The sequence below is a fragment of the Mesoplodon bidens genome (genome assembly GCF_964165515.1).
Source record: "Mesoplodon bidens genome assembly, chromosome: 1".
Lineage (NCBI taxonomy): Eukaryota > Metazoa > Chordata > Mammalia > Artiodactyla > Ziphiidae > Mesoplodon > Mesoplodon bidens.
In genome coordinates this window covers 11344241-11370933 of record NC_138176.1, presented here as the reverse complement: position 1 = coordinate 11370933, position 26693 = coordinate 11344241, and the positions used below count along the sequence as shown (strand labels likewise).

The window sequence follows — 26693 nt, the reverse complement described above, 5'->3', positions numbered from 1 at the left end:
CACAATAAATGCCCTTCTATTACTGATGCTAACCATCCATGACTCCCTAGGACCAGAAGAAGGAAATCCAGTATGAGGTTCAAAGAAAAGCCTTCGCTCACATGGAAAGTCCTTAGCTCACTGCCTGACACATGGTTAATTCCCAGCAAATGATACCTGGTATTAGTAATAGAACTGAATTAAAAGAACCTTTAAAGGATCACATACAGTATGTGGATTCCATGGACTTGTGCACATAGAAGCAGGTGGTGTTAGAAGACATTTGGACAAGCGTGAAGGTCAGGAACTGAGCAGGACTACCAACAGTGTGACTGAAGTTGCTCATTATGTGCCATCTTAAGTGAGATAAGACAAAAACACAATTAAAAGCTACATAAATAGTAAAATATGCAAATAAAAAGAAAAATGTTAATGCCTTAATTTTCTCTTTGACTAATTTCATTATTCCTAAGCGTGTACCCTGTCCTTATACACCATGTTTCAGCATCAGAATTATGTTCCTGTCCCTTTCCACAATGAGGCCACAACCAGGCTACCACTATCTTTCTTAGTTTTGGAAATAAGACCATGACTTCAGTCCTTGACCTTATGGGGGTATATGTGCTCAGCCAAGTGGCTCAGCATTCATGTTGCTACCTATAGAATGGGAGAATTTTTTGGTAAATCTGATAAGGGATTTGTGTCTATAGTAGGTAAGGAAATTTTATAACTCAATAGTGAAGAGACAAATGACCCAATTGAAAAATGAGCCAAAAATCGGAATAACATTTATCCAAAGAAGATATATAAATGGCCAATAAACACATGGAAAGATGCTCAACATCCTTAGCCATCAGGCAAATGCAAACCAAAACCACAATGAGAACCACTTCACACTCACTAGGATGGCTACAAAAAGACAGAGAATAAAAAGTGCTGAGGAGAATGTGGAGGAGTAAGTGCCATCCTCATACACTGCTGATGGGACTGTAAAATGGTGCAGCAGCCTCTTTGGAAAACAATCTTGTAGTTCCTTAAAAAGTTAAACATTAGAATTACCATATGAGCCGGCAGTTCCAGTCCTAGGTATATACCCAAGAGAAATGAAAACATATGTTCACATAAAAACCTGTACAGGAATGTTTATAGTAGCATTATTTGTAATAGCTGCGAAGATAAAAACAACACAAATGTGCATTAACAGATGAATGGATAAATAAAAGGTGCTATATCCACACAATGAAATATTATTCAGAAATATAAAAGTACTGCTATATACTACAAAATGGAAATTTTTTTTTTTTTTTTTTTTTTTTTTTTTTTGCGGTACGCGGGCCTCTCACTGTTGTGGCCTCTCCCGTTGCGGAGCACAGGCTCCGCACGCGCAGGCTCAGTGGCCATGGCTCACGGGCCCAGCCACTCCGCGGCATGTGGCATCTTCCCGGACTGGGGCACGAACCCATGTCCCCTGCATTGGCAGGCGGACTCTCAACCACTGCACCACCAGGGAAGCCCAAAATGGAAAAATTTGAAAACATTACACTAGGGGAAGAAGACAGGTACACAGAGCCCAATGTTGTATGATTCCATTTCTATGAAATGTCCAGAGTAGGCAAATCTATGGAGATAGTAGCTTAGTGGTTGCCTAGGCATGAGGAGGGGGTCATGAGGTCAGGGGGAAATGATGACTGACTGTTAACGGGTATAGGATTTCTTTTCCAAGTGACGAAATAGTCTACAATTGATTGTGGTGATGGTTGCAAAGCTCTGTGAATATACTAAAACCAACCAAATTGTGAGATTAAGTAGGTGAATTATATGAATTATATCTCAATAAAAGTATGATTTTAAAAAAATCCTATGCTTCCCAAGCAGCTGGCATTCATTGCAACTGGACTGTGGTGTGGATTGTGCCATGGAGGGCAATGTGGTGTTGTCAGTAGTTAAAAGTATCAGTTCTGGAATCAGATTCACCTGGGTTCCAACACTGCTCTGCCTTTTATTGACTGCATAACTTCAGGCAACTCTGTGAGCCTTAATTTTGTCATCCGTAGGATACTTGTTATAATACAGCCTTATGACTTTGAGTAGATTCAGTGGGATGATGCAGGTGAAGGGCTTATCATAGTACCTGGCATTTTATGAGGGCTCCATAGTAAGCAGTTGACTTCATCACCTTCATCCTCAACATCTCCATCCATGGTCAAACCAATTTACCAGCGCTCTTTCTGATGTGACCTTGGAAATTTCACTTGGAAGTAAGTGATTTATTCACTAATATATTATTTCTGTCTTCATCCCTTTCCTCTGCTTTGTCTCACCCAAGCAGAGTAGCAATCAGAAATATCACCATTATATTCTTATCTCCACCAACTTTAAAAGAGGAAAAACAGTTGTCCTAGTTTAGGGAAGCAAATGGAAGACAGCAGTGGAAGGATGCTCTGAGCCCACTTTACCTGGCTTTGGAGTTGACGCCATCGGACGTGGAGTGAAATGGTAGTTTTTCAGGCATAGAAGAGGAGCTTAGGTTCTTTCCCATGGAAAGAGCAATTGTCCAATGTGTTTATTCTGTCTTCCACACTGGCCAAGACAGACGCTTCAGAGAAAGCCATAAAAACCCATTAACATACTTAATTCACACTCTCGTACCATGGGAGACATATTACTGTTCCAGCCCCAGCTGTTCATCCATCCTTGCCCTGAATATTCAACATTCATGTCCTCTAGGCAGCTTACAGATTCAAACTAATTAATTCCTCTTACTATAAGAGGGTTCCCTGCCCCCTTCTCCACCTGTGAGCTTCTGCACTGACTCCTTACTGCCTGCCACCTCATGCCTGGTTGACCTTGTGCTTGAGGCCATTTAAAACTCTTGCACCATCAGTCATTTACTGAGGACCAGGAAGAGTGCTGGGCATTGGGGAGAAAGGAATATTGAGATCTGGTTCCTTTCTGAGAGGAGTTCTAAGTCTACTAGAGTGTATTTATTCTGCTATAACACAGTTGCCTAAAAATGTGTTAGTCTCCCTTGCTAGACAAACATATCTGCAGATAACAATAATGTAGGGTATAAATACTGAAATAGCACAGAAGAACAGCACAGAAGAGTGGTTTCTCAGAGGTCACTACACACTTCCATTTACATCTCACTGGCCAGAATTTAGCCTTATGACTTGATCTAGTTGTAAGGGAAGCTGGGGTATGTATTAATTTAATGGAGTGATAATGTGCCTGAAAACAAATTGTGGTTACGTTCCTAAGAAAGAAGGGGGGAATAAATTCTGGGAGCCAATTAGCAATCTCTGTCACAGGAGGCACCAATGATTTTTAATAAGGGAGTGGCATATTTAGATCTGTGGTTATGGGTATCTCTGCTAGCCCCAAAGTATCATCAGTAGGGAAGGATGTGGGGCAGGGAAGGCAGGACAGCAAGGCAAGGGAAGGGAAGCAGCAACAATTGCCAGAGAACAACTAAAAGCCAAACTGTATTCATTAACTTTAACGACTAAGAGGACGTTGTCGGTAATCTTTGAGAAAGCTGTTTTATAAGAGTGATAAGGTGGACACAACGACCCATGATGACAAAATTACCATTATTTTTGTTCCTTTTGTTGATCAAGGAACTAGCAATGTACTTGGGGAGAGACAGAAGACTGCAAAAATTGTAAAGAAATCATTGTGTCGAGTGTTAAAGGATAATAAAAAAAAGTGTGGAGTACAGAGGAGGGAGGCATTGAGTCTGACTTGAAGGAGAGCAGCACAGGAGAAACTGGCAAACGAAAGCTATCCCAACAAACAGACACAGGCAAAGGGCACTTGGCCTCAGGAGAAACGCTATTTTGTTGTTGCTTTTTAAGTATTTCCAAGGCCATATATGGAGTATTCTCCGTATTTGCAAATTTTTTATGTTCCGGCCATTCTTCTCATTCACTCTCTCCATTCATCCAATTAACTTCACACATGCATTTATTCTATAAACTCCATGAGGGAGGAGACTTTGTCTTCTTCATCACCACATCTTCCATGCCTACAACAGTGCCTGTCATTGGTTGTTGCCCTAAGTGAACTAATCCAAGGCAGAAAGGCTAATTGGGGCTTTTAGCTCCTGCTTTTCACCATTTCCACCAGGGCACATAGGTCTACGCAGTCCCAGTCTGAACAAACCGGACGTAACCAGAGTCAGCACCTCTCTCTTCCGGGAACCACCTACGCAGAGGTGCGGAACCGCTACAGCGGCGGCATCCTGAAGCAGCCGGAACATAGGCGTGGCGGAACCTGAAGGAAGCCGTACCTGGGGGCGGTGGAACCAAACTGCGGCGCCCACGAAGCCACCCGGACTCTGTTTGGAACGGAAGCGCAGTGGCCGCCGCTTCCTGGTTGCGGGTCGGCGCCGAGGGCCGGGCTTAGCCGCAGCGATGTTGCCCTACACGGTGAATTTTAAGGTGTCGGCGCGCACCCTCACCGGGGCCCTCAGTGCCCACAACAAGGCGGCGGTGGACTGGTGAGGGCGCGGGGCTCCGAGGCCGCCAGGCTCGGCCAGGAGTTTGTGAGGGGAAGGGGACAAAACAAGAGGTTTCACCGCCACCACCCCCCCACCCCGGCTTAGTTTGGCCTCGCAAAGACTGGGTGCCGCCTTCACACTTGGAGTTTTTCATTTAAATGCTGGGTTTGTGTTGTTACTATAAAAGCTGTAAATGCCCCACGTGGGAACTTTGCCTGTGTGGATATATTTGCCCTCGTTCTACCATCTCTGTTTCTCTTTGCTCTTTTCTCCACACCTTCCTCACCCTCCCACTCCCGTCTCTTAACCTCTCTCCAGTCTCCAGCCTTCTCTCCCCAATGTCAATTCCCCTGACCACGTTCTCGTCCCCATTCTGTCTTCTTTCTCTTTCATCCCTGTTTCTTACCTTTATTCATTCAACAGTGTGCCGGACCCTGTGCCAGGCTCCTGTGCTCTCGCCGGCACTTCATTTCACCTTTATCGGTTTACTGTAAAAAGACACTGCAAATTAACAACTAGACAAATATAAAGCAAACTGCGGTAGCTGTGGCTACTGGGAATGTTGGCAAGAGTACCGAAACCTCCTGTTCACTGTTTGTCTTTTTATCTGGTGGGAAGGACCGGGGCTAATCACAGATACCGGGGAGCATGGTCCCACGCACTTTGTGGATGCTCAGTATTAAAAGTTGAATAAGACAAGGTATATGCCCTCAAAGACAAATAGACGACAGGAGTTGCTTTATGCGTCTTCACGGCTCTACGTGCATATCTCTCAGAACCTTTTTTTTATCTGAAAGAAAAACTAAACAAGCTTTTTTAAAGCTAAACGAGACATTTAATTTAAATGCTATAATGTAAAATACTAGCCTTTGGGCTTAAATAATTTTATTAGTGATGGTGCATGTTAGTTAGATTTCTCACTTACTTAGGCTGCCTCTTGGCAAGAGAGAAGTTGCTTTGCTTTGCTTTTTACTTAAATTTTAACACTTTTTGTTAGGGGCTGGCAAGGTTTAATTGCTTATGGATGTCATTCGCTGGTGGTAGTGATTGATTCCAATACTGCTCAAACGCTTCAAGTTTTAGAAAAACATAAAGCTGATGTTGTCAAGGTAAGTCAGATCCCACTTTGACCCTATAACCTATTGTCTATTCTAAAGTTTTAAATATCGCTAGAATCTCAGTAAGTCATATGTACACATGTTGAATAGGTTTTAAGTATGATAATCTATTTGGGGTAGCCTAGTATTTCCATATATAATGTCACATCAGGATGAGCTAGTATGGCTCAGATGAGCTAGAATGAGCTAAAATGCTAGTTCTTAGGTCATTTCAAAGCTGGTGGAAAACACTAATTCTGCCATGTACTGGACCACTCATTCACTCATTAATTTTGAGCACCTAACATGTGCTAAGGATATAGAGATGAAAGCCCTCAAGCAATTCATTGTCTAGTGAGGAAGAATGAAAAGAAAACATACAAATACAGTGTGGTAAGTGAGACCTGCCTAATATGCTGTGGAAAGACAAAGGAGCTACAGGTCACCTCGTTTTAGGGATCAGAGGAGGGTCTCAGAAGTCTTTTCATTTTAGGGACTGTAAACAGTAGTTGGCCAAGTGAAAATTGGGAGAGGTGCACTGCAGGAAAAAGGGAGGATATACACAAAGGGAAGTAATATGTGTAAGGATGGCTAAAAGATGGGATACACATGTAGGAGTGATGAAAGAAGGCAGCTGGAGAAATTCACCTGCCCCAAAAGGTTTGTAAGATTATGAAGGAATCTGGATTTTTAAGTAGGAGATTGATATGATCGTATTTGCATTTTAGAAAAACTCATTCTGGCAGCAGTGGAGGATCTGTTGGAAAAAGGCAAGACAAGGCAGTGGGATCATTTAGAGAATTGCAGTAATTTGGGCAGGAAATTCTTAGGGCCTAAAATAAAGCAGAGGCGTGAAGGAGTTCCATTTAGGAGCTAAGAGGTAAACTTGATAGCCTTTAGAGTAAACAGTCTTCAGGGAGAGTCAGAATAGAATGACTCCAAGGTTTCTGTTTGAGTAGTTGAATGGCAGTGTTGCTTTGATGAGGTGAGTGTGTGAGAAGTCGGTGAGTGTAAGTGTTTAACGTGCAACGTTCGAGACACCTGGGGCAATTGAATTATACTGATCTGAAATTTTAGGGGAGATGTTACAATTGGAGATAGAGATTTGGGGTCTTTTTCATTGTTAACAGGTTTACTGAGATATTCATACCATTTAAATTCACCCATTTAAAGCATACAATTTCCTGGCTTTCAGTATATCCACAGAGTTGTGTAGCTGTCACCACAGTCAGTTTCATAACCCCCAAAAGAAACCCTGTACCCATTAGCAGTTGCTACCCATGCCTTTTCCCCGTCCCCTTCATCCCTAGGCAGCCACGAATCTACTTTCTGTCCTGTAGATTTGTCTGTTCTAGACATTTCAAATAAATGAGACGATACAGTATGTGCCTGGCTTCTCTCACCTAGAAGAATGTTTTCAAGGTTCATCCATGCCATAGCATACGTCAGTACTCTATTCCTTTTTATTGCTGAATAGTATTCCACTGTATGATAGACACCATTTATTTATTGATGGACATTTGGGTATTTCCCACTTTTTAGGTACTATGAATAATACGGCTGTGAACGTTTGTGGACAGTCTGTTTGTGTGAACCTATGTTTTCATTTCTCTTGGGTATATGCCTAGGATTAGAATTGCCGACTCATGGTAACTCTGTGTTTAACTTTTTGAGGAACTGCCAGACCATTTTCCAGAGGCTGCACTATTTTACATTCCTGTAGCAGCGTACGAGGGCTCCAATTTCTCCTCATCCTGAGCAACACTTGTTATTATATGTCCTTTTGATTATAGCCATCCTAGCAGATATGAAGTGGTTCTCATTGTGGTTTTGGTTTGCATTTCCCTGATGGCTAATGATGTTTAGCATCTTTTCATGTGTTTTTTGGCCATTTGTATATCTTTTTTGAGAACTGTCTGTTCACTCCTTTACCCATTTTAAAATTGTAGTTTTAAAAATTTTGGAGTTGTAAGAGTTCTTTATGTATTCTAGATCCGAGTCCCTTATCAGATATATGGTTGGCAAATATTTTCCCTCATTCTGTGAGTTATCTTTCACTTTTTTGATAGTGCCCTATGAAGCACAAATGTTTTAAATTTTGATGCAGGTATAATGTTTTTCTTTTGTTGCTCTATCCAAGAACCATTGCTCTTCCCAATGTCAATAAGATTTACACCTTTGTTTTCATCTAAGAATGTATGGTTTTAGCTCTTATATTTAAATTTCAGATCCATTTTGAGTTAATTTTTGTATGTAATATGAAGTAGAGAAAAATACAGGTGATTTTTTTTTTAATACTAACCTGTGTCTTGCGATCTTGCTAAACTTGTTAGATCCAGTAATTTGGGTGATTTTTTTTTTTTTTTTTTTTTTACATAGACAATCATGTTACCTTCAGATAACGACAGTTTGGGTTTTTCACTGATAGTCTGGTGTCTTTTATTTCTTTTCCTTTGTCCTATTGTGTTGACTGGGACCTCTACTACAATGAATAGAAGTGGAGGGAGGATACTCTTGTCTTATTCCTGCGCCTAGGAGGAAAGCATTCATTCAATTCTGATGTTAGGTATAGGGTTTTTGTTTTTTGTTTTTTGGGGGGTTTTTTTTGAGAAAAAATATATTCTCTCTCCCCCCCCATTTCTATCTTTTTGGCATTTCTGGAGTTTTCATTTCTTAGCGTAGATCTGTGTTTCAGTCTGGCATCATATTCCTTTTGCCTGAAGAATTTCCTTTAAGTTCTTGAGGCATGTATCTGATATTGTTTGATCCTTTCAGCTTTTATTTGGCTGAGAAACTATTTCACCAGTTTTTCTTTTTCTTTTTTTCTTGTAGTGCTTTAAAGATATCACTCCACTATCTCCCAGCTTGGGTAATTTTTAATGAGAAATTTTTCTCTTTGTTTCTCTGTATGCATTGTATCTTTTCTCATCTCATCTCCTTATCTGGATTTTCAGCAGTTTGATTATGCTGTGTTTAGGTGATTTTTTTTAACATTTTTATTGGAGTATAATTGCTTTACAATGGTGTGTTAGTTTCTGCTTTATAACAAAGTGAATCAGTTATACATATACAGATATCCCCACATCTCTTCCCTCTTGCGTCTCCCTCCCTCCCACCCTTCCTATCCCACCCTTTCAGCTGGTCACAAAGCACCGAACTGATCCTCCTGTGCTATGTGGCTGCCTCCCGCTGGCTATCTATTTTACATTTGGTAGTATATATATGTCCATATATACACTACCACTCTCTCACTTTGTCCCAGCTTACCCTTCCCCCTCCCCATGTCCTCAAGTCCATTCTCTAGTAGGTCTGATGTTTTTTTTTTTTTTGGTACGCGGGCCTCTCACTGTTGTGGCCTCTCCCATTGCGGAGCACAGGCTCCGGACGCGCAGGCTCAGCGGCCATGGCTCACGGGCCCAGCTCCGCGGCATGTGGGATCTTCCCGTACCGGGGCACGAACCCGTGTCCCCTGCAACGGCAGGCGGACTCTCAACCACTGCACCACCAGGGAAGCCCTGCTTTTTTTTTTTAATATGTACACTACTTGACGTTTACAAAGATGGAATTCAGGTACCACACACACACACACACACACACACACACACACACAAAACAATAATTCTTATCCGTGGTAGTTTTATTCTGTAAAGTTGTTGCAAACACTGAGTTAGCATATACTGAAACATTGATGGCTCCTCGGGGAAATACATGGTGTGGTTCCGAGTGAGCCTTTAGTCACAATATTTTCATCAACTGATTGATACATAACCTTGTTTTTTATGTGTTTCTGTTAAAAGACATTTAATATATTGTTGATTTATTATCATTGAGCTCATGACCGATAGCAGTATAATTCATGCCTGGACAAAGGTTATTTCACGTGTCTTTTTTCTGTAAGGCACGTCACAACTTCTTGTGCTTAGGAGCACTAGACAGCACTTCGACGCTGCACTTGAGGACCATTTTAAACTGAAATCATCAACAGGAAGCACAAAAATGCAAAACTCATGGTACTTAATAGATCTCAGAAAAGACATTTGTTTACATTATGAGAACTGGAACAAGAGTGCCTCATTCAACCACAGCTGGGATGCAGTTGTATGTTGAGTGACTCAGATTTTTCACTACCCTGCACATGTCTATGAATGACTGCAAAAGCACTGCAAAATACTGATTTTGCAAATAAAATCACAAATACATTTTAGCGAGTAAGCAAATTCACAAATACAGAATCTGCAAATAATGAGGAGGGAGAGTATACATACATTCACACATGTGAATATATATACACATTCAAACATACATGCATATATATGTGCCTACGCACACATTTTATTAAAAAAATTCTTGCCTGAGGAAAAGATGCGTTGGAGTAGAAACCTAAGGCTTATTAACACTGGAGTTCAGAAAACTTCTTGTTTCCATCTTTTTCATGAAGGCTGTTGGAATTGGTTAGCATGCTTCCCTAACCTAGCATTTTCTATGAGTGCTTACTTATAAATACACACATCTGTGTGTCTGTGTACATATGTCTACATAGGTATATATTTGAAGAGTCTGTGGTGTTAAGTTCGTTTACTGAACACATACTCGAACGTCAGCTGCAGGCACTGTGTTAAGGCTGCGGGATAGACATGGGAGTGAGGCCTTGGTGATCCTGCCCTATGGAGTGGGATTGGTGATAGGGTTGGTGATAGGTCAAAAGAAAGTAAACAGAATAATTAACAAAATGTTGTGTGGGAAATGTTCTGAAGTAAGCAAGTAGGATGCTGAGCTAGAGGGGAGGGGAGGTTGTGTCCAGGGAAGGCCTTGGCTCAGAGTAAGGACTCTGTTTTATTCCTTACTCTGCCAGTATTTGATGCTCAGTTAATTTCTTGATTTTGTGCCGGGATTCTTGTGTTTTTTATTTTTTTTAAAAAAAACTATTCTTAATGATATTACTAAAACTATGATGCACAAATTTGTTTTTTAGAGAAAAAACTGTTAATGTTATTTTCCAGTTTTATGAGAGGGATAGCCAGAGTTTTTGTTTGCTTTTGTTTTTTTCCTTTGCAAGGTTTTTGTAGCTGTAAGTTGTCTCCTTTTAATTAGAAGAATAGAATGCAGGAAAAGATTCTGCTTAGCAATTTAGGATTTTACATGTTATGTCAGAATTAGGTTTTATGGTTATTACTGTGATCAAATGATATACCAATGATCATACCATTTTAAGATATGGTATTCCGGAGTTTTTTACGTGAATTCCCCATAGTATTAAGGTTGTGCATCATTTTTTCATATTTTAAAGGCAGGAACATTGTGATGTTTTCAAAAATATTTTAATTACAACTTTTAAAAAATATCATAAATAATAAAAATGTCTGACTTTCAAGATGGAAGCTAGTTTCCTTTTTAAAAAATTTTTATTGGAGTATAGTTGATTTACAATGTTGTGTTAGTTTCTGCTGTACAGCAAAGTGAATCAGTTATACATACACACGTACCCACTTTTTTTTTTTTAGATTCTTTTCCCATATAGCCCATTACAGAGTATTAAGTAGAGTACCCTGTGCTGTACAGCAGGTTCTTATCAGTTATCTATTTTATATATAGTAGTGTGTAAATGTCAATCCCAATCTCCCAATTTATCCCTCCCCCTGCCCTTATCCCTTGGTAATCATAAGTTTGTTTACTATATTCATGACTCTACTTCTGTTTTGTAAATAAGTTCATTTGTACCCTCTTTTTTAAGATTCTGCATATAAGCAATATCATATGATATTTGTCTTTCTGTACCTGACTTACTTCACTCAGTATGACAATGTCTGGGTCCATTCGTGTTGCTATAAGTGGCATTATTTTGTTCTTTTTTATGGATGAGTGATATTCCATTGTATGTATGTACCACATTTTTATCCATTCCTCCATTGAGGGATATTTAGTTTGCTTTCATGTCCTGCCTATTGTAAATAGCGCTGCAGTGAGCATGGGGGTGCATGTCTCTTTTTGAATTATGGTTTTCTCCGCGTATATGCCTAGGAGTGGGATTGCTGGGTCACATGGTAGTTCTATTTTTAGTTTTTTAAGGAACCTCCATACTGTTCTCCATAGTGGCTGTACCACTTTATATTCCCACCAACAGCGTAGGAGGGTTCCCTAGTTTCCTATTTTTATAATATAAGTGTAGAATGTAGTTTGGGTTCCAGTTGGTGTTTTATAAACATTAGGTATAGTTTCATCCAGTGCAAGTACTTACTTGATTTGATTTCTTCTTGATACTAGGTTAAATGGGCCAGGGAAAATTATCACCATAACATCGGCTCACCATACTCCTTGCGCTTAGCTTCTGCTGATGTCAATGGAAAGATCATCGTTTGGGATGTAGCAGCAGGAGTAGCTCAGTGTGAGATCCAAGAGCATGCCAAGCCTATTCAGGGTGAGGAAAGTCTGTACTCCGCCAAGCGTCTGTATTAATACACTTACTCTTAGCGTGGTTGGTTTTTCCCATTCGTTTAATTTCATCACTTCTCAGTTAACTCTTGATTGTGTTTAGCCTGTTCCGCTGATCCGAATCTAGCTTTCTTTTCCTTATCAATATGCTTCGGGGCTTATTTCCTCAAATCTCAGTTGATTTGTGCTTTGGTAAGATGCATTAATTTCAATCTTGCCCTCAGTTGAGCATGATGAGAAAAATTAAGCTGCTGTAAACAGTCTTGTAAATGTAAGCTATAATATAAGTAAGCTTGCCCGAACTGCTCTTTTGAATTAGCCCTCAGTGCTTACTTTCTCTTAATAGAGATAAATTTTTTTTCTCATTTTCATATAGATCATTTGTTTGCTTGCTTATGTTACTGACCTATAATCAATACAGTATTCCTGGGCTCTTCAGGCTTTGACTGAGTGGCTCTCTTGACTGAGTGAATCTTTTAAATGACTATTTAAAAAATACTTACCAACAAGTACTTACTGTACTATTGAACTAGATCCTTATCCTCTTTATTGTTATGAAAAAACATGAAATTCTGTAAAGTCCCATTAAGTAATTCCACAAAAACATTAGGAGAGTCTGACATTGATCATGGCTGGGACAGTCTTTGACATAAAGTTTTAAATAATGAATAGTGTAAATTGCTTTGTATTTTCCTTGAAGTAATATTTCAGATTACTTGGAAATTTTGACCTCTAGATTCTAATGTCCAGACAGCTCATTTTTATATAAAATTAGCTTTTCCTATCAATCCTGACACATATATGCAACATTGAAGGGGGGTAGTTAAGATTTTAAGGATTATGTAAACACACACACACATACACACACACACAACTAGATATCAAGGACACATTAGACAAGTAATTTGAAGTGGGTGATTTCTGAATTTTGCCTTTATTTTTCTGGTCTTTACAGATGTTCAGTGGTTATGGAATCAAGATGCTTCCCGAGATTTATTGCTTGCTATCCATCCGCCAAATTATATTGTGCTCTGGAATGCAGATACTGGCACCAAACTCTGGAAGAAGAGCTATGCAGATAACATGCTTTCTTTTTCCTTTGACCCTTTTGATCCCTCACATTTAACTTGTGAGTAGTAGTTTCTTGTGGAAAATGAGTTGAGGTGTTTGTAACATATATGGTTAATGCTACACACACACACACACACACGCACGCACACACACACACACCCTTCATACATCTATAATGTTAAAATGAGAAACACATCTAGTTCATATATTTTCAGCTCCTATTACAGATACTATGATGGTTAGAAATTTAAATCAGCAAGCCAGACCTTCACTGTGTGGAGTTTGTGAACAGAATTAGATTCGTCAGAGAAAGAGTTGCTGTGTTACTCTAATTCAGACTTAATTAAATTTTTTTCTAGGAACATCGAAAGAACCTGAGTCAAGGGTTTCATTTAGTCTGTGGCCAGATTCATTTCTTCCTTTTTAAAAAATTATTTTAATTCATGCCGTGTATTTTGAGTGCCATAAACAGATGCATGTCAGGAAAAGACCAAGCCCAAGGGATTTTTTTCTCGTGGAGGCTGTTTTTCCCAATGTGCTTTTACTGAGCTGCTGATCTAAAAATCAGATTCTAGACAGATACTTTTATGACTAAATTATGTAGAAAATATTTTTTATTCAGTTATCCAACAGATATTTCTTGAGCTATTGTTATATGCCAGGAGTGTTCTGGGAACCTGGAATATATCAGTGAACCAAGGCAAGAATTCCTTCCTTCCTAAAGTTTTCATTCTAGTGAGGGAGGGTCAGATTATAAACTATGAACATAATGAATTAATAAATTACAATATATTAAGAGGTTATAAGTGGTATAAAAAAGTAAAACAAGGTAAAGGGAGTGGGAGAATGGGAGTGGGCAAGTTGTTGTATTAGATGAAGTGGTCAAAGTAGGCTTCATTTTGATATTTGATCAACGACTTGAAAGAGGCAAGGGGATTAACTATGGTAAAGAATGTTTTCCCTGGATTTGAATGACTCAAAATTCTAACATGTATCCACCAACGTTTATTGAGGGGTGTGTGTATGTGTGAGTGGATGGAGGGAGAGTAGGACAGACAAGTAGAAATTAAAATGGGAAACAGCTGTATAAATAATTGCAGTACAATGTGTTTAGGCTTCGTATATATAAATGTGTGTATATGAACGTATGTGTACACTCACTCACTCATTCACTCACTAGTTTGCTGTGAATGCAGTGCTGTGGGAGCACAGAGGAGGGCTGGCCTGGCTGGCAGAGTCAGGGAGTGAGGGCATCACACAAGAAGGGGAATGACTGGGACCTTGAAGGGTGACTTCTGTAATCTGAAAGGAGACAAGGCTTCAGGCTAATTTACTGCATCTCTGTAATTTGGTTGATGAAAGCGCTATATATTTCAAAGCATCAGTTGACCTAACATCTTTTTTTTTTTTTTTTTTTTTGCGGTACGCGGGCCTCTCACTGTTGTGGCCTCTCCCGTGGCGGAGCACAGGCTCCGGACGCGCAGGCTCAGCAGCCACGGCTCACGGGCCCAGCCGCTCTGCGGCATGTGGGATCCTCCCGGACTGGGGCACGAACCCGTGTCCCCTGCATCGGCAGGCGGACTCTCAACCACTGCGCCACCAGGGAAGCCCTGACCTAACATCTTTAATTTGCTCATTGAATGTGCTGGGGTTGTCATGATTCTTGAATGCTGCTTTGTTCCCTGTGTTTAAAGCAGCCTTGCGGATGGCCAGGATAGATAAGACTTTTATAATCAGATATGTATTAGTCTTAGCCCGTTTTGAGGGGGATTATTTTTTCAGTCATAAAAAGGCATAATTTGTGTTGTTAAATGTGATGCTGCCCCCTTGAATATTTCTGTTTCCTGTACACTTAGTAAACAGCTGTTGGTACTTTCCTTTTTTTGTTTGTTTTTTGCGGTACAGCAGCCATGGCTCACGGGCCCCGCCGCTGTGCCGCATGTGGGATCCTCCCGGACCGGGGCACGAACCCGTGTCCCCTCCATCGTCAGGCGGACTCCCAACCACTCCGCCACCAGGGAAGCCCCGGCACTTTACTTTTACTCTAGATGTAAAGAGAAAAAGAACACTCTTTACACATCCCGAGGTTCAATTTGATACGCAAGAAGAAAAAGGAAATATGTTTAGACTGAGTAGCTCATGATAATGATGAAAAATGAGTATCATCAAGTCAAATATTTGAACTTACCAAATGTGGTGTGCAGAGCCTCTTACATGTGGGATTTTTTATTTCTTCTGTGAATTTTATATTCTGAAAGTCTTTGGATTTTGAAGTTATGGGATATAACGAGGAAAGGTTTTTAATGAAAGTCCATGCACTGAATATATTTGGAAGAACAAACATTTGTTCTTTCTGCCAGTAACCTTCTGGTATCTTTTTAATATAAAACATTAATTTGGAATGCTGAGCTTGGAGGCCTCTGATGAATTGTAATGGACCACCAGTTTCACTTTAACTTGGACAACATTCCCGTTATGTTATGACTGCATAACACTGCCAGTTCTATATTATTAAAATTATCATTACCTTGCTCTCAAAATTGTATTGGAATAAAACTCTATGCTATACTAGATTAAACTTTAATCAGAGTTTTGCTTCTCTCAATACAGTACTCACCAGTGAGGGCATTGTATTCATCTCAGACTTCTCTCCATCCAAGCCACCCTCAGGCCCTGGGAAAAAAGTGTACATATCCAGCCCACACTCCAGCCCAGCTCACAGCAAGCTGGCTGCAGCCACAGGGGCCAAGAAGGCTCTTAATAAAGTGAAAATCTTAATCACTCAAGAGAAACCTAGGTAAGTTACAAGTGTAAAACTAACAGCAACATTCATTTATTTATTCAACGTTTATCTAGTTATCATCTATTCATGAAAACATCATTTTTGGAGATATACTAAGATTAATTTTCTTCTTTATGTTACCCTTTCTTGTTTGTAATTTTGAATTTATAAGAGGAAAAATGTTTTTTGTTTCTTCCCCTAAGAAGAGATTTAGCATTAACATGGCTCCTTTGTTTCCAGTAATGTGGTAAACAACCCCCATTGATTTTGACACATGAAAAGTCTTGACTTCTGAAAATAAGAGAGAAAGATTCTAAGATTATGGCCACTGAACACATTAAAAATTGGGGGACAAAAGCTGGATTTTCATTTTAAATACATTTTTCTGACTTAAATGCTGTGTAATCTCATTAGCCAATAAAATATAGGTGTTTTTCTCATGCATGTAAAGATGTTTCCCATACTGGTTAAGGGCCAAGATTCTAAGGGAAGCTGTAGCTTCTGTGACTCTGAGTATAATTTAATCTTGTTCAAATTTCACTCTCCCAATCTCTAAGATAGTGTTTGAAAGGATTTCTTAGGGTTGTAAGGATTAATAGGTGCAATAGCTTAAGTACTGAACATAGTGTCTGTTACTCAATAAGCATTCTTTTGGTAAAGGCTAGCTATTATTGTTTATTTCAGAAATTTCAACTGAGTACAATTTTCTTTTAAAGAACTAATTTTATGCATTAAAAATAGATTTCTATCTTTTTCCTAGTGCTATGGTAGTTCTTATATTTTTATTGCTTTGGTAGTTTTTTTGGCATTTTTTAAAAGCTTTTATTTTTAATATGCTAAGATTATTCTTTTTTTTCCTTTTTTTTTTTTTTTTTGCGGTATGCGGGCCTCTCACTGCTGCGGCCTCTCCCGTTGCGGAGCACAGGCTCCGGACGCGCAGACCCAGCGGCCATGGCCCACGGGCCCAGCCGCTCCGCGGCACGCGGGATCTTCCCAGACCGGGGCACAAACCCATGTCCTCTGCATCGGCAGGTGGACTCTCAACCACTGCGCCACCAGGGAAGCCCTAAGATTATTCTATCTAGACTTTGTGGGTAATTACCTAAAAAATGTAAAATACAAATTGCTCTACAAACACATTCTGAATTTATATGTAAATATCATTTTTATATAGTAAACCATAGGCTGATTAAATTCACTAATTTATCTGTCAGCCTGTGCTGAAATAATTTAAGATTGCTCCTTAAATATCTTGAGAACTTTTTATTTACTTTGCATTGATTCTGTATCATAAATAATTATTTTTTGCCTGCATAGTTTTATAAGTTATGATTTATATACGTTACATTTTCTGTCATGTGAATCATATGTTCATCTTGAGTACTGGGGAAATGCATTATTTATCCCTTCAAATAGAACTACTCTGGGTGCTTTCACATACGTTATTACATATAATCTTGCTACAATCCTGGGCAGTAGTACTGTGCCCACATTATAAATGAGGAAGCTGAGTCTCACACTGTTTTAAATATGTTACTTAAGCTCACCCAGCTAGGAAATGCAGAGCCAGGATTTTAATGCAATCCACCTCCCTGTCTCTAGTCCTCTAATCTAACTTTAAGTTTCAAAACCTTTTAATAAAACTGTTACATAAGAAAAAAGGTACATAATTGTATGCCCATTCCTACTGAAATATATTAAATATAAATTTATTATAAAATAAAGTTGTGATTAAATATGTACCACAAGCACAACTTACTAAAATGAGTTTTGAGACTCTTTAACCGTCTTTATAATTCTCATATCATTTCATCTCTTTTATTTGCACAGAAGAAAATGCTGTGGTAAGTGGATAAAATACCAAGCTTTGTTTCACGAAAGCTTTAAGACAGCTGAAAAGTGAATGAAGGCGGAGTAGAGGAAGTGCCTTCCTTGCCCAAGCCGTGCGGATAGTGCAGTGACTCCTCATCCAGTTGCCTAGCCCTAACTGCCCTATGTGCTTTATGTTTTAGTCCTGATGCTTCATTTCAGCAGTCTGTCTAGTACTTCTAATTACAAAATAAAAATAAAACTACTGTCTTATGAATGCCATATAGTATTGTCACTGACCATCTCATACTGCAGACTTAGTACTTTACTTTACATTTTCACATATTCAGAAACATGTCTCTATCCGACCTGTACAGTATCATTGTCGTCATTTGGATTTTGGCACAAAGGAGAGATCTAATTTTTAGATACTAGCCCGTGTTGGTCATTTCAGGAAACAGCTGTACATTCTCACTGACAGTTACTATGTGGAAAGTACAAAATTCAATCCTTTTTTAGCTTTTTCTGATATGAATAAAGTCTGACTCATTTTTTTTTAATTGAATTATGGTTAATTTACAATGCTGTGTTAGTTTCTGGTGTACAGCAAAGTGATTCAGTTATACGTATTATATTACATGTTCTTTTTCAGATTCTTTTCCAGTAGAGTTTATTACAGGATATTGAATCTAGTTCCCTGTGCTACACAGTAGGACCTTGTTGTTTATCTGTTTTATATATAGTAGTTTGTGTCTGCTAATCCCAAATGCTTAATTTATCCCTCCCCTACCTCCTTCCCCCTTTGGTAACCATAAGTTTGTTTTTTTGCTTCTCTGAGTCTGTTTCTGTTTCACGAATAAGTTCATTTGTGAGTTTGACTCATTTCTTGGTGCCTGAAGTAGATGTTTACTTTTTTCAGTGCTGAATTCATAACTCTCAATGATTGCCTTCAGTTGGCATACCTGCCTTCGAAAAGGAATCACATGTTGCTACTCTATCCTCGAGAGATTTTAATCCTTGACCTTGAGGTGAATCAGACAGTGGGTGTGATTGCAATAGAACGAACAGGAGTTCCATTTCTGCAGGTATCTACAACTTATAAATTATATTACCAAAAGTTGATTATGAATTATATAGAGAAAAACCATAATTTTGCAAAAGTCCTTAGTCTCACTTTCTCTTTTTCTGTTTATTTAAAGATTAACAATGTTATTTTACATTCCTCATTTTTCTGCACTTTAGATTGGTTTGATTTAACTGTAGAAATTCTTCTGACTGATCTGGAGATATGTACTGAACTAGATAAGTTAACATGGATAAAGACAGATTTTTTTAGGATTATTGATGGATTTTTTAAATGTTCATTTAGTTTTAAAACTAGGGGATTATATGTGTATTTTTGTGTTTTGGGTTTTTTTCGCCCACATTCTCTAAATATGAGTTTATGAATCTCACCGTATATACTTTCAAAATCTACTGTTTTTAAAAACAAATACATCATCTATTTAAAGGTAATACCCTGCTTTCAACGTGATGGTTTATTTTGCCTACATGAAAATGGTTGTATAACCTTACGTGTTCGAAGATCTTACAATAGTATTTTCACCACTTCAAATGAGGAACCAGGTGAGTTTATATCTGACAATAATGTTAATTATATTTTTCTTCAGAGTTATTTTATAAAGCTTCATGTGGCAAATACTTACCAAAGCACGGAGTTAATAATAATCCTTGCCTTAAGAAAGTAGAATATGGTTATAACATGAGGCGTAAAAAAACCCAAGCCCAAGATAATCTCTGAGTGTTATAACAGTGCACCTCTTGTATGCTGCAAAGATAGTAATATTTTGTAATCCCTTCTTGATTATATCCATGAGCTAAGTGGATGTTATCTTTTGTGATTATTTCTTTAGCACAAGTCCAACCTTGTATATACCTTTATTATTACACCCCTTTGCTTTAGGATTTCCATGGTAAAGTAACAGGTTAATAAGTCTCCAGGGCATTGAGTTGTCAGTTTCAGTCTTATCCTGGAGAACAAAACTAATGTTTCTGTGGAGTGATGCACTGTGTAAAGGTGAAAGTGACTTTCACATCTTGTATACAGTGTAATTATTTTCAGGCTTATTGTAGACCACAGTAAATTATGTTGGGCTACAAGTGCACTGTTCATTATTTAATCATATATTACTGTTGATCCTTTTTCAAAGAATTTTCTTTATTTTAAAAATATTAAATAGACTATTTTGATAGTAACTGTTAGTTTGGAAATTAAACTTGGTGTAGACGGTCATTAAGTAAATTATCTTTATATCCTGAAGAAACAGGGAAGCCATTTTTGACAAACTTTGCATTAGTGAAGGGATGATATCCTTTTTGGTTGAGGTATTATTTAAATTAAAACAAGTACCAGTGACATTGATATGGTTGCTGTCTAATATTTAAAAGAAAACTATACTGTGTAAAGATCCAGATCCTGTCCAGGAGCTTACCTATGATTTACGAAGCCAGTGTGACGCAATCAGGGTGACAAAAACTGTCCGTCCCTTCAGTATGGTGTGTTGTCCTGTCAATGAGAATGCAGCTGCCCTCATAGTGAGTGACGGCAGGGTTATGATATGGGAACTGAAGTCTGCCGTGTGTAATCGAAGTTCACGGAACAGGTAAGTGAACCAATAGGGCCTCTTTTTTGTTTTGCTTTGTTTCCCCCTTTCTTTAGATGACCAGAATCATATAAAGATAGCAGAACCTGTTTTCTGAAAAAAATATTTTTCAATTGATAATTAAGACTTTAGATTATTCGGAGATTATGTAAACCTGCTACAGATATTTCACCTATGGGTTAGATTAATGAATACTGTAAAAATGGATAGAATACTATGATCTAAAATTACTATTTTGAGTTACTAACATGTGATGCAGGTTTTAAATATGTAAGGACCAGGTTTTAAATATGTAAGAAGCAGGTTTTAAATATGTAAGAACCAGGCTTTAAATATGTAAGAACCATCTAATTATTATATCTTTGCAGTAGTTCTGGCGTGTCACCTTTATATTCACCCGTGTCTTTCTGTGGAATTCCTGTAGGAGTGCTACAGAATAAGCTCCCAGACCTCTCCTTAGATAACATGATTGGTAAACTGCTTTTTTTTTTCTCTCACTTCCATGTTAGGTATACTTTTTGAAGGGCAAAATTAATAGTCAGTGGCTGCAGTTATTATAAAGACAAAGTTAATACTTGAGAAAACTAAAATGTAGACTTATTCTTTCCTAAATAAATCAGAGGGGTATAAAATATTTAAGCATAATAGTACCTGAAGTAGTATATACTGTTACTGTAGTGCTGGAATTAGAAAATGTTCATTCGTGAGGGACTCTGATCTACATGAAAGAGACGGCATGAGGCATCTGGATGCTGCATAGGTAGCCCTTGCTGGGCAATACCATACCTCCTCCTCCATGCTCACTGCTCCCTCAGCTTAGAATTGAACACACTCTTCCTCTCTCTCCGTTTCTGCTACTCCTTATTCAAAATTCAGCTCAGGTGTTGCTTTCTTTAATTTCCCAAGCCTGATTTTTGTGGTCCCTAATAGTCATCAGCTGATTGTAGTTGTGATTTTACTTGTTTGTTTCCCTACAGTAAATTATAAGCTTCACAAGGGTGGGACAGTGCTTGATTCAGCTTTGCATCCCCAGCACTCAGCCCAGGGCCTTGCACATTTTAGAAGTGTGATAAATATTTATTGAAGGAATAAAGTAACTGAGCAGTATTAGAAAAAATCATCTTAACTTCTTGACTTACATTTTCTTATTTTCACGTTGGGAATTCTTACTTCAACAAATATTTATTTGCAGATAATATATTGCTTCAAAGTTATTTAATTATTATAGGACCACTATATATTCAAGGAAGAATGAGGATTGGTGGTTTCAAATATATACAACTAGAAATTGTAAATATGCCAAGCAGTGCTGACGTCTAATTCTTTTAAAATTGTGGCTAGTGGTTTATAAAGGATTTTCTTTATCATTATTTGTTCTCCCACAGTGTGATTGAAAATGGATATTATTTACTAGGTTCTTTTGTTTAAATGCTGTAAAGATCCATGATATACTAGAAAGAGCATTAACTTATTAATCTTCTTAATCAGAGATGACATTGAGTACTTAATACTATGTTAAATACTGTGCCAAATTCTCTTAAGTATTAGATCAACAACGCTACAAAGTAGGTACTATTATTATTTCCATTTTATGTATGTGGGAACTGAGACCCAGGGGGATTAAAAAACTTGCCCCAGACTACACAGCCAATAAGTGGAAGTGTGAACCTCGTCATCCCAGTCTGGAGTCTGCTCCTTGGCCGTGGCATCTAGTCCCGGCTGCTTCACCGTAATCTAAGCAAGACCTGACCTCTCCAGACCTGGTATTCTCACAATTCCTGCCAGCTGTGGAATCCTTGTGCTCAGTGACACTAACTTTTATACTTAAAATTCTTTTCACCTTCTAGACATAAATCCATATGAGGAAGTTGAGACACATAATTGTTTTGCAAAATTTATTTTATTAGTTATACAATTTTCCAAGTTAATTGACCTTGTCTGCACTTAATATAAAATATTAAAGTGAAAAGAATTATAAACACACACGCACAGAACTCATTTGTAATAATACAAAGCCTGTAGGAATTTGTAATTTTATGCTGGTTAGGTATCTAAGTGGTATAACTTAACATTTTTTAGGAGACAAAATGATACAGATTGTATAGCAGTTCTTGACAGTGTTGTTGATTTAAAGGTATTAAATAAATCTTTGTTACTTGAAAACATTTTAATTAAAACTTTTAATTAAACTTTTAATTTGAAATTCACTATGTACTTAGTGGTAATTGAAAGCAATTCAGTTAAATACAGAGGCCTGATTTATATTCATTGGGTAAAGGCTGCTGCTTAGTAAGGCCTAATCTGCCCTACTTTGTGAATCACCTCACATGGAAGATGCTTGAAGAGAAATATGACAGTTTCCTGAAGTGAACTCCAAGCTGCCAAGGGTTGGTAAACATGGTACCTACCTGTGGAACTTGCCATTCCTTTAGACCCCATCTTTGTTACTAAAGATTGATACCAATTGTATGGCTTATCCTAAGGGATCATTTATTTGGATTCAATTGATGGCCTTTTTTTCTGTGTATCTTACCGATTTTACAATAACATTATTACTAAAACAACTTTACAGCTTTAAAAGGTTTAGTTAGAATCCCGTCACCCACTCCTAGTAATTATTTCATTCTTCCCTTTCACAATGTGTGTGTGTGTGTGTGTGTGTGTGTACATATATATATACTCACACATATTCCTGATATGTACTTTTGACAGCTTTATCCCAGTATTCAGTAGTGCTTTAAAGGAAGAAAATTTTTATACCCTTATTAGTGAATGGTTTTGATTTTGTTGCACACTTTGTATTCACATTTTGTGAATGGTTTTGATTTTAATCATCTTTTTAGTTTGAAATTTGATAACCTAAGTACGAACGCTGTATCTAAAAATAATGCCATTTAAGACTTAACTGTCACTAGTGACAGTTTATATATTATATATTAGTAATTATAAGTATGTATTTAAATTTTATTTTACTTATTGATGTAAAAATATGTAATTATAAAGCTTAAATGTTGTAATTACATTGACACATTAAGATTTCTTATTAGAAATCTAAATGAGTTCTTTGAACCTGCTATTTGTGATTACCAATTTTTTTTTATTCATCTTTAGTGGAGTATAATTGCTTTACAATGGTGTGTTAGTTTCTGCTTTATAACTAAGTGAATCAGTTATACATATACATATGTTCCCATATCTCTTCCCTCTTGCGTCTCCCTCCCTCCCACACTCCCTATCCCACCCTTCTAGGTGGTCACAAAGCACCGAGCTGATCTCCCTGTGCTATGCGGCTGCTTCCCACTAGCTATCTATTTTACGTTTGGTAGTGTATATATGTCCATGCCACTCTCTCGCTTTGTCAAAGCTTACCCTTCCCCCTCCCCGTGTCCTCAAGTCCATTCTCTAGTAGGTCTGTGTCTTTATTCCTGTCTTACCCCTAGGTTCTTCATGACATTTTTTTTTCTTAAATTCTATATATATGTGTTAGCATACGGTATTTGTCTTTCTCTTTCTGACTTACTTCACTCTGTATGACAGATTCTAGGTCCATTTTATGTACACTTTAAAGAGCATCAGCTTGAAAAGTAACCCTTTAGAAAGGCAGTAAGACAGGAATGCTCTGTAATATCTCATGCTACAGAAACTGTTCTCTAACCCTAGTCCTCTTGATTTGCCTTGGATGCCCTAATACCAGGAACTTTGGCTAAAATGGTGTTTCTTAGGAGACAAAGGTCCCTGAATTCTGGATAGCAATACTCTGGAGTAATCTATCCTTTGAGATATTAGATGATGCAGTTTAAGTCCCATAGCCAAGTAAGACTCGGTGTATAGCTACAGGCACTAGAGTGCTACATTACACCTTCTAGACCTGAAGAGTATACTTCCACTGTAAAGTTCCTTTAGACTTTTAAGAACAGCGTATGTTATAATTAACATATTTGTATTTTTTATTACAAATCAGGGCAAAGTGCAATTGCTGGGGAAGAACATCCCAAAGGCTCCATTCTGCAGGAAGTGCAGCTCAAATTCCTGCTAACAGGTCTGCTTTCAGGACTGCCCTCACCACAGTTTGCTATCCGTATGTGCCCACCATTGACCACAAAAAATATCAAGATGTATCAGCCATTGCTAGCTGTTGGTGAGTATTGGACCTGTTCTTTTTTTAATTCTTAATGTCTATTTTACATTTTTAAGATATTTAAGTTTCCTGGTTACTAGAAAATCCTTTATTCTCCTTTAAAATGCTTTAAGAGGAGGAAGAGGCTAAATGAAATTGTATAAATACTCATCTTGGAATACTTTTTTTTTCTGTTCTATTAATCTTTTTTAATCACAATGATAACTCATTCACCTGACACCAGATGACAGAGACCCTGACACCATGGGTACATCTCTAAAATGTCAGGAGGAAGGTCCCTGTGTAATGCTGAAACCAGACTCCTTGTCTTTTCTTGGACCATCTCAAGCTCTTCCTGTGCATGTCATTTTGTTGTGAGTTTTTGTTAACTAATAATATAGTCACACTTAATAGTTTAATAATAGCAAAGTTCTTCATGTGCTAAGAATTGTATGTTAAACCTGGTTTTATTGTGTTTAAAGTGGCTATTGTCTTTATAAACTAAAGATTTGCCTTTTGGATTGAAATTGCATATTTTTATGTTGTAGATAAAAAAATTGGTCTGGGTTTCAACTTGCTGTCACAGTAATTTCATGGTAATGGGATTAACCTGATTTCTTTTACAGAAAGGACCAAATTTCTATTTGCTACTAAATATATAAGGTTAAAATTCATTTCTCAAAAATTTTGAACAATAATACATTTGTTTGAAATTGTCAACATTTTTCTTAAGATGCTATTGGTTTGACTTCTGGCTTTTTCCCAGAAGGTCTATAAACATGTGATTTGTGATTCTTTTTTTTCCTAAAATGAAAACCTGACCTTATGGCCAGTGTGTCTCAACTTAATGGCTGACTTGTGAGCCCTAATGGCTTGTTTGAGTATTACTGTTTGGCACTACTCTTATTTTCCCATTTTTTCCATTATTATCTTTTGAAAGTGATTTGAATTTTAAGGTTCAGTGGTCTGTGTTTACAGGTGTGCAGATTTATATAAATGCAGATAGATGTTTAATTTTTATTTTAGAAACTATTGGTTCATATTAAACTTCTCATTGAGGTTTCAATTGGGGTTTGTCAGTGTACATAATGTGTACATCTCTGTACAATGTCAATATACCTTCTCTTTCAATTAGGATTTTATTAATTTCTTGGAGAAAATTACTTCTTGGGATAGCTAGATAACAAGAGCTGAGTCAGGCTCTGAGATTTCCATTGTAGAATAAGCTGTATTGTGCTGGTATATAGTGAATAGCAAGTCATTTATTGAATTTAGTATAATAACAAAGTAAAAGCAAAAAATATAAGTGCCTAAAGTCTTGCAGAGTCATTAGGAAAGAGAAGCAGAGTTCAACCAGAATTACTTCTTCTTGGGCCCCTTAAGTATTAAATCATAGTTTCAACATCATCACAATGTGCAGAATGTAGAAATCATATGATTATTATGAACATCTGATAATTGAAAAGTTTTAGTAATTCTTTAGATATTTTCTCAGTACTAGAAGATACTGTAGAATAGGTGATAAATGTAACCAAGTGTAAGAATAGTTTTTATTTTTTAGATGTTTTAAAGATGTTGGGGGTAGGAGTTTATTAATTAATTTATTTTTGCTGTGTTGGGTCTTCATTTCTGTGCGAGGGCTTTCTCTAGTTGTGGCAAGCGGGGGCCACTCTTCATCGCGGTGTGTGGGCCTCTCACTATCGCGGCCTCTCCTGTTGCGGAGCACAGGCTCCAGACGTGCAGGCTCAGTAGTTGTGGCTCATGGGACTAGTTACTCCGTGGCATGTGGGATCCTCCCAGACCAGGGCTCAAACCCGTGTCCCCTGTCCCCTGCATTAGCAGGCAGACTCTCAACCACTGCGCCACCAGGGAAGCCCATCTAGAATAGTTTTGCAAGAAATTTCTGAAGCTTTAATTCAGCAAGTTAGCTAAAATTGGAAATTGCCTAACATTTTTACACTTATTATATTATTATTTCTACATTCTATTGCTTTGTATGAATCTGTTAATTCTTCTAAGTCATGTGCAGTGAGAAAGTGATTGTGCAACCACTTACATTGTTCACTTTTCTTGCTTGACTTATAAAAGCATGTTAAGGGCTGAAACATTACTTTCTCAAGAAAGTATTACTTTCTCAAGTGGCCATGTCCCTTCTAATTAAAATTTAAACATACTACCTGAGACCATGAAAAGCTTTAGGCATAATAATAACTACAAATCATAATTACAATGATAACAGAAATAG

At 37.8% G+C, this 26693-nt stretch overlaps 1 protein-coding gene across 1 annotated transcript in view; it reads left to right on the top strand.

Moving 5' to 3' along the window:
- The first annotated feature begins 4157 nt into the window (after positions 1-4157).
- WDR11 (WD repeat domain 11) overlaps positions 4158-26693 on the top strand; it is a 56018-nt gene continuing 33482 nt past the window's right edge. The window contains exons 1-10 of the mRNA XM_081240253.1: positions 4158-4480; positions 5478-5589; positions 11839-11992; positions 12962-13135; positions 15688-15874; positions 18588-18753; positions 19180-19294; positions 20136-20331; positions 20700-20803; positions 24293-24469. Of these exons, the coding sequence (XP_081096379.1) occupies positions 4395-4480; positions 5478-5589; positions 11839-11992; positions 12962-13135; positions 15688-15874; positions 18588-18753; positions 19180-19294; positions 20136-20331; positions 20700-20803; positions 24293-24469 (1471 nt within the window). The 5' untranslated portion in view covers positions 4158-4394. The remainder of the gene's footprint in view (positions 4481-5477; positions 5590-11838; positions 11993-12961; positions 13136-15687; positions 15875-18587; positions 18754-19179; positions 19295-20135; positions 20332-20699; positions 20804-24292; positions 24470-26693) is intronic.